Source organism: Chiloscyllium plagiosum, unplaced genomic scaffold, assembly GCF_037043375.1.
Source record: "Chiloscyllium plagiosum isolate Xiang-an unplaced genomic scaffold, Cpla_swu_hap1 HiC_scaffold_1, whole genome shotgun sequence".
Taxonomy (NCBI): domain Eukaryota; kingdom Metazoa; phylum Chordata; class Chondrichthyes; order Orectolobiformes; family Hemiscylliidae; genus Chiloscyllium; species Chiloscyllium plagiosum.
Genome location: NW_028270139.1, coordinates 122837096 through 122846094, shown reverse-complemented (window position 1 = coordinate 122846094; position 8999 = coordinate 122837096). Strand labels below are relative to the sequence as shown.

The following is an 8999-nucleotide window of genomic DNA, read 5'->3' as shown; positions in this document are numbered from 1 at the left end:
AAGAAAGGTTTAAAATATGAAAATTGTTTCAGATTATCTGTTGTTTGAATGCTCAGTACTGAATGTACTTCTATAATATCTAATAACCTATTATAATAATTACTTTGTTGCATGTGTTGGGCTTCCAAGAGCCCAAAAGCTTTTAGCTGTAGAAGCAGGAGTGAATCACAATTTCAAGAGGTAAAAATCACAATGTACACAATGTATTTTAACTGGAACAACTGGTCTCAGCCTTGCAGCTGGTAGATTTTTGTTTATAAGAAATGTTGAAAATGTACAACAAGTATCTCCTTAATCGATCCCCCAACAAATCTGGATAAAAATTGGAGCAGTAACCTGTGCTGGCTCACACATCCTCGGCACAACCAACTTCAGCTGCTCCATCAATGAACTTTCCTCCATCATAAGGTCAGAAGTGGGGATGTTTGCTGATGACTGCACAATGTTCAGCATCATTCACAACTCCTCAGATACTGAAGCAATCTATGTTTAAGTGCAACAAGATTTGGGCAATATGCAGACTCGGCCAGAAAAATGGCTGATGACATTCGTGGCACATAGATGCCAGGCTGTGGCCATCTTCAACGGTGTTACCAACACTGAAAACCCTACTATCAACATTCCAGGACTACCATTGACCAGAAACTGACCTAGACTAGCCATGTACGTACAGTGGCTATAACAGCAAGTCTGAAGCTCGGAAATCTGTGGTGAGGAACTAACTGATGACTCCTTAAAACCTATCCACCATCAAGTGACAAGTAACATTCAGACCACATAAACGCCAGGATATAACCATCACCAATAAGAGACAATCTAACCACAGCCCCTTGATATTCAGTGGTGTTATCATCACTGAAGTCCCCGCTATCAACGTCCTGGGGGTTACCATTGACCAGAAACTCAACTGGACTTGCCACAGTGGCTGCAAGTCCAGGTCAGAGACTAGTATACTGCAGTGAGTAACTCACCACTTGACTCCTGAAAGCCTGTCCATTGCCAACAAGGCAAGATTATGATGGAATACTCCCCTCTTACCTGGGGGAGTGCAGCTCCAGTGGCACTAAAGAAACTTGGCACCATTCAGGACAAGCAGCCATCTTGATGCTCCAGTTTCCTCCCACAGTCCAAAAATGTGCAGGTTAGGTGAATTGGCCATGCTAAATTGCCCGTAGTGTTAGGCGAAGGGGTAAATGTAGGGGAATGGGTGTGGGGGGGTTGCGCTTCGGCGGGTCAGTATGGACTTGTTGGGCCGAAGGGCCTGTTTCCACATTGTAAGTAATCTAATCTAATCTTGATAGGCACCACATCCACAAATATCCACTCTCTCCACCATCAATGCTCAGTAGCAACATTGTTACTTTATACAAGATGCACTCCAAACATTTCCCAAAAATCTTTAGACAGCACCTTCCATATATGACCAATTCCATCTAGAAGGACAAGGACAGCATTCCAACATCTTCAAGATGTTGGAACACCCAACATCTTCAAGTTCCTGTCCAAGCCATTCACTATCCTGACTTAGAAATGTATCGCTATTCCTTCAGTAAATTCGGTAAAATCCTGCAAATTCCTCCCAAATGGCATTGTGGGTCTACTTAGGACAAATGGAACTGATGAGATTCAAAAAAGCAACTCATCATGACCTTATAAAGGGTAGCTAGCAACTGGCATAGCTAGTGATGCCCACATCCCATGAGTGAATAAAACATCTCCACTATGATGAATGAGATTTAAGGCCCCAATTCCAACTCTCACTGAACTTCATGTTTTGAATGCAGGCAGCTAAGACACCCACAAATTTTTGTTTACCAACTTCATCCCTCAATAGGTAGAATCAGAATCGGAAACTTGTAGAAAAATTATCTCCTAACAGAAGTGAATAAGGTTGGAGAGGGTGGACAAGCTAGGACCTTTTTCTTTGGAGTGAAGGAGACTGAGAGGGTCATTATAGAGGTGTATAAGATCATGAGAGGCATGAATAGGTTACTCAGTCTTTTTCCCCAGGATTGGGGAATCACTGACTTGAGGGCATCAGTTTAAAGTTAGGGGGAAAGAATAAAAGGGAACCTGAGGAGCAACTTTTTTACACAGAGGTGGTACGCATATGCAATGAGCTGCCAGCAAACGTGGTTGAGGTGGATACATTAACAACATTTAAAAGCCAGTTGGACAAATATGTGGATAGGAAAGATTTAGAAGGATATGAGCTAAGTGCAGGGAAAAAGGGTTAGCATGGACTGACATTTTGGTCGGCATGGATCAGGTTTGGGCCAAAGGGTCTGTCTCCGAACTGTAGGCTCTATGATTCTAAGTGTGGATGGAAGATAATTATAGGAAAAAGTAAAGATTCAGATAAATGCAAGGTGCTGCATTTTGGGAAAGCAAATCTTAGCAGAACTTATACACTTAATGGTAAGGTCCTAGGGAGTGTTGCTGAACAAAGAGACTTTGGAGTGCAGGTTCATAGCTCCTTGAAAGTGGAGTCACAGGTAGATAGGATAGTGAAGAAGGCGTTTGGTATGTTTTCCTTTATTGGTCAGAGTATTGAGTACAGGAGTTGGGAGGTCATGTTGTGGCTGTACAGGACATTGGTTAGGCCACTGTTGGAATATTGCGTGCAATTCTGGTCTCCTTCTTATCGGAAAGGTGTTGTGAAACTTGAAAGGGTTCAGAAAAGATTTACAAGGATGTTGCCAGGGTTGGAGGATTTGAGCTATAGAGAGAGGCTGAACAGGTTGGGGCTGTTTTCCCTGGAGCGTCGGAGGCTGAGGGGTGACCTTATAGAGGTTTACAAAATTATGAGGGGCATGGATAGGATAAATAGACAAAGACTTTTCACTGGGATCGTGGAATCCAGAACTAGAGGGCATAGGTTTAGGGTGAGAGGGGAAAGATATAAAAGAGACCTAAGGGGCAACTTTTTCACGCAGAGGGTGGTACGTGTATGGGATGAGCTGCCAGAGGATGTGGTGGAGGCTGGTACAATTGTAACATTTAAGAGACATTTGGATGGGTATATGAATAGGAAGGGTTTGGAGGGATATGGGCTGGGTGCTGGCAGGTGGGACTAGATTGGGTTGGGATATCTGGTCAGCATGGACGGGTTGGACCAAAGGGTCTGTTTCCATGCTGTACATCTCTGTGACTCTATGACTCTAACTGCCTATTCTTACACAAACAGAAGTTTAAAGGGTTGAATGAGAAGCATATAGCCTTTTGTTTTAATACAAAACTGCTTAACATAAAATAATCATCTCAATAGGACAATGGATAGCCATGAAATATTTGTTTTCAAACTGTACATGTTTGATTAGTGACAGGAATCGGCACAGAGCTAAAAGAAGACAACTCATTCTTTTTTACAATTCTCATGATTCATCAGAGCCACTCTGTTCCCAATCTGAGTATTTTTAAGTTAACTTACAACACTTGTGTTCATCTCAAGCGACACTGAAAAATGTCCCATCCAAGATGCAGCCGCTAACTTGATTGGCGCCCAACCAACATATTGAATATTTAGACCCTCCACAGCAGATGCACAACACCAGCTTGTGCCATTTACAAGATACACTGGAACAATTTGTCAAATGTCTTTTTGCATTCTCTTCCCTGCATCCTCCACCACCTAGAAAGGTGAGGGCCACAGCAGCATGGGAACACCACCACCTCCAAGTCACACTCCATCCTGACTTGGGAATATATTGCTGGTCATTCACTGCTGTTGGGTCAAACATTCTGAAACTTCCTTCCTAACAGCACATACCTACACCACATGGACTGTTGTGCTGCAAGGCCCATCCTCATCTTCTCCACAGCAATTCAAGATGGATAATGAATGCTGGTTCAGCCTTAGACACATACATTCCAAGAATGAATTTAAAAAAAATTGTCCACCAATTTCTCCCGAAAGCATATTAAATGTTTTAATAATGATAAATCAAATAAATTGACTCTCATTCCAACTTAGATGTGAATGATCACCATGTGAATTGGTGTAGATCATACATTTCATAGATTAATATGCAGTCACAGAGACAAGGTATCTGATACAGTCATGTAAGTACATCAGGATGAGTTTTTTGTCTCTCAAAGACTGAATATCAAAGACAATATACTGCTGCACATCTCAAAATGGAATTGGCAGGAGCTGAAACAGTTTGTTTAACTATTCGCCTGCCCATAAATTGTAAATTGTTTGTGGGGAAAACTTGATGGCTCATACCCTTGCCACTCCAACCAAAAGAAGTTAAATATTCCGTCAAAACATAGCATAGCTATGCACAATGAAGTCAAATTGCCATCTTCTGTTAACAGTGTTTGCTTGTCACAGCATTGAGTCACAGCACTAAAGTGTCTACTGAATTCTGTGATTCACTTCCTGTAACATTTCTATTTTAGGTTTGAATTGTCACAAGATCACTTTGAGTTTAACTTACTATGCGCATATTAACAAAAGGGAAAGAATGACTTAGATATAACCTAATTCCAACATAAGCACGTGAATATTTGAATTAGAAGCATTAAACTTGCTTTGCAATGTATGGCAAAGTGTTTCACATGAATTGGCAAATTACTGCAATCATCAGTAAGTGATGGAAGGTGTTGATAGTGCTATCAAGCATCACCTCCTCAACAATAACTTGCTCAGTGACACCCGATTTGAGTTCTGCAAATGCCACTTGGCTCCTGGTTCAAAAAAAGACAGAAAAGCTGAGTTCCAGGGTGAGGTGAGAGTTACAGCCCTTGACATCAAGGCCGCATTTCACCAAGTGTGGTATTAAGGAGCCCGAGCAAAACTGGAGTTAATGGGAATCGAGGGAAAAACTCTCCACTGCTTAGAGTCATTCCTGGCACATAGGAAGATGGCAGTGATTGTTAGAGGTCAGTCATCTCAGTTCCAGGACATCTCCACAGGAGTTCCTCAGCGCACTGTCTGAAATCCAAACATCTTCATCAATGACCTTCTCTCCATGTCAGAAGTGGGGTTTTTGCTGATAATTGTACAATGTTCAGCACTATCCATGACTCCTTAGATACAGAAGCTATTCATGTTTAAATGCAACAAAACCCAGACAGTATTCAGGCATGGGCTGACAAGTGGCAAGTAAAATTCAGGCAATGACCACCTCCAAGAAGAGAAAATTATACCACTACTGTTTTGCATTCAATGATGTCATCACCGTTGAATTCCCCCACTATCAACATTCTGGAAGCTACTATTGACTAGACACTCAACAGGATTCACCATATAAATATAATGATTACAAGAGCAGATCAGAGGCTAGGAATACTGCAGCAAGTAACTCATCTCTTGACTCCTCAAAGCCTGTCCACCATCTACAAGGCATAAGTTGACTGTGATGGAATACTCCCTACTTGCCTAGATGACTGCAGTTCCAACAACACTCAAAAGCTTGACACTATTCAGGACAAATGAGCCCATTTGGTTGGCACAACGTTCACAAGTACCCACTCCCTCTGCCACTGATGTTCAGTAGCAGCAGTCTGTACCACCTATAAGATACATTACAGGAATTCACCAAAGACCCTCAGTCAGCATCTTCAAAACTCATGACCTCTACAATCTAGCTGGCAAGGACAGCAGATTTATCCCTTCCAACCATTCCTAATCCTGACTTGGAAACATATAATCTTTCCTTCAATGTTGCTGGGTCAAATTCCTGGGTTGTCCTTTCCTAATGGCTTTGTGGTTCTATCTACAGCTCATAGCATGTAGCAGTTCAGGAATGCAGCTCACCACCAGCTTCTGAAGTGTAATTAAAGGCAGCAATAAATGTTTGCCCAGCCAGTGATACCCATGCCATGCTAGTGCATAACAAAGGTGGAATACTGTATTCACATAGAAGTAACATGACGGAAGAAGAATTAGGGCTAGGTTTATAGTATGCAGTCCATTGAGCCAGTTCCTGCCAGAGCCCTACAGTATGCCACGTGCCTCCTAATCTCAGATAGCTAGAGAATAGCTGCTAATATCATCTCAAGCGAAAGAGCAACGTGATTCGTAGTGTACTTACAGTCAATTTCAAGCACTTTAAAGGAGCACTTGATTACTAGTCCAGCAACGGTACTGCAATGCCATCAGTGCCCATAAAGCTATAATTTGGACTACCCAATGATTATAGTTTGTCAATGTTCAGTTTCATTTCTATTGTACATCTAAATAAGTCTTTTAGTCACTGCTGCTGCTTCTTGTTCCAAAATGTGTTGCATTGTGAGATCTTATTTACATTGTTGTTCCATAAGTCAAATAATCTCCTTCCTTTCCCCTGACTCCTTTCCCAGCCTCTTCCCCTCCCTTCCATTCCTCCCTGCCACCAACCGGATTCATTCCTCCCATTGACCAACCGGGTTGTACCCTCTATCTGTGTTCACCTATACACTTCACCATCCTGCCCCCGCCACCCCTTTTATTTGCAGCCCCGCTACACACAACCTCAGTCCTGAAGAAGGGTTGGACCCAAAACGTTGATTTCTCCACCTCCTGATGCTGCCTGGCTTGCTGTGTTCTTCCAGCCTCCTGCTTGTCTACCTCCACAGTATTGCCACTGTGCAGTACAGCAGAGAGACCAAAGAAGGCCGCCCTATGGTCTCCACTGACACTGTCACTTAAACATTTGGAGAAAGTTCAGCTCAGGCAATTTGAAAGAGACAGAAATTAGACCCTGTTTGATGAGTACTCTGTTTTACTTGGCCAGGCACCAAAGCCTCTTGGCCCCTAAGTACCAGGATAAAAATTGAAGTGCAGAGTAAACTGCAGTTAATAGTCCTTTCAAATACCATAACCTAAGCCTGACTGCCTAAATGTCCAAAGTTCACCCTCCATGGCTCTGTCTGCTGGTAAAATCCTGAAGCAATGTCAAAACGTCTTACTTCCACTCAAAAAAAAGAGTTCACTCTCATTTTACCTTCGCCACCTGAAACCACTAACTCCAAACTCACTCAAAATAAACCTGCAGGCTTAATTCTTTTCTCTCAGTCAGACAGGTTTTCCTAAATAATAGCAAATACTGTTCTCCGAAAGTACGACTTGGAGGAGCTTCTGAGGAATTGATAAATTGTTGTATGAAGAGATTTTCCTCAGCGTAATTGCACTCAGATAATTTTCCTTTCCATATTTCAGTAGTTATTTCCTTGCAATGATCGATTTCCGAACTGACATTTAACAGGGTATCAATCCTTTCTCCCCTTGATGCTGATTGGGTAGTGGGGACTGCTGTCATTGGAAATCAGTTTCATGCAGTAAGCACTGAACTAACTTGGACAAATTTGCTTTCAGAAGCAGTGACCATGACAGTGATGTGACAAATGATTACTCTAACTGAAAAGATAGTGAGATATTATATTTCCAATGTGGAAATTTTTCCTACGAACTTGTGCATCTGTTAATTGAACAGCTGTCAATCAAATAGCTACAAGGATTTGCATTGTTCATACTTCCTTGAATATAACTAATTTCATGCCTTTAAATCATATCGTGAAATTATAGAGCTTTTGATGAGCCATTTTGATGGTAGCATCAGGACCTAAGGTCAAATGACATCATAAATGTTCAAGTGTATTAGTATATATCTCTGCAAAGGACTGTAGTACAAAGATTTAACACACCAGCAAAATGCTGAGGGTCTGGATGTTGCTTGTTCTGTCCCTGCCCCAGTTTAGAATGTTTGAGAGAAATTTATCTTCAAAATGCCTGGAAGATACCAACGAGTTTCTAGAGGACCTCCAGTCTGAAACGCCCCAAATGTATGCCTTATTAAGTAAGTACTGTCAACATGTTTCTTAAACTGTGAAATACAGTGAAATTTTTAACAGAAAAGCTGATTTCATATGCAGAAGAGTTTAACTTAGAAAATGACTGTGTGGAAGAGTGAAGAGAAGGTGAACAGTAGGAAGGTGTGTTAAATATCGAGTGGAGGAAAAGACGGGAACTCAAAGAAATAAACAATGGAAGGGGAGAAACAGAATGACATGAAAAGAATGAAAAAGCAGGAAAAAATAGACATAAGTCTGAGTTTTCAGAAATTGAGAGTCCCAATTTATTGCTTGTGACCTCTTGGATGGTTATCTGTAATGGCTGAATGGCAAAGTGCAGCTTGAATATTTTTGAATTTGTTCATGAGGCCAGCCTTTATTCCTATTTCTAATACATGTGACATTGTGCCCATCTGATAGCAGCCCTTTCAACAGTCATCCCTAAGAAGGGATTCCGAATGAAGGGCTTTTGCCCGAAACGTCGATTTTCCTGCTCCTTGGATACTACCTGACCTGCTGTGCTTTTCCAGCACCACTTTAATCTAGACTCTGGTTTCCAGCATCTGCAGTCCTCATTTTTGCCTATTCTGAAGAAGGGGTTGAATTTGAGAGCATCTTTCCTCTGACAAGCACAATGCATGTGACATACACCATCTGTCAGGCTCATAGTAGTCTGTACCAAAAGACATGTCTAGTGTAGCACTTCTTAGCCAATGAGTCAGGATGTGTCAGGGTTCTTTAGAGCTGCAGAAAATGGAGATTTTGCAGGTAGCAATATATAACTGAAACTTTTATTTTTTGATTGCTCTTTGGGAGAATGTATCTGGTATCTATTCACCTCCTTCATTTGCCAACTTTCTTTGCTTGGAAATTGCATTACACAAAGAGGTGTGGCCCAGAAAAGGTGAGTACTTCATGGCATCATTTCAAAGATTGGTTGGGGAGTTACCCCTAATGTCCTATTAATATGCATCTCTCAACAACATCCCCCAAAATAAATCTTTGGTCATTATCATATTAATTTTATGGGAGTTTGCTGTGTTTATATTGGCTGTCATGTTTTACGTTACAATTGCAAATACACTCCAAAAGTACCCAACTGGCTGTAAAGAGCTTGAGGTGTCCTGTGGTCATTGAGAGTGCTATATTAATGCAAGCTTATTTCTACTTTCCCTCAGTCTTCTCTAGAGTGTATGATTTCAGCTTTGCCAAACAATAAG

General features: G+C 41.5%; 1 protein-coding gene across 1 annotated transcript in view; it reads left to right on the top strand.

Moving 5' to 3' along the window:
• Window positions 1-7639: 7639 nt before the first annotated feature.
• Window positions 7640-8999, top strand: part of oacyl (O-acyltransferase like) — a 71202-nt gene continuing 69842 nt past the window's right edge. The window contains exon 1 of the mRNA XM_043680107.2: window positions 7640-7784. Coding sequence (XP_043536042.2) covers window positions 7640-7784 — 145 coding nt within the window. The remainder of the gene's footprint in view (window positions 7785-8999) is intronic.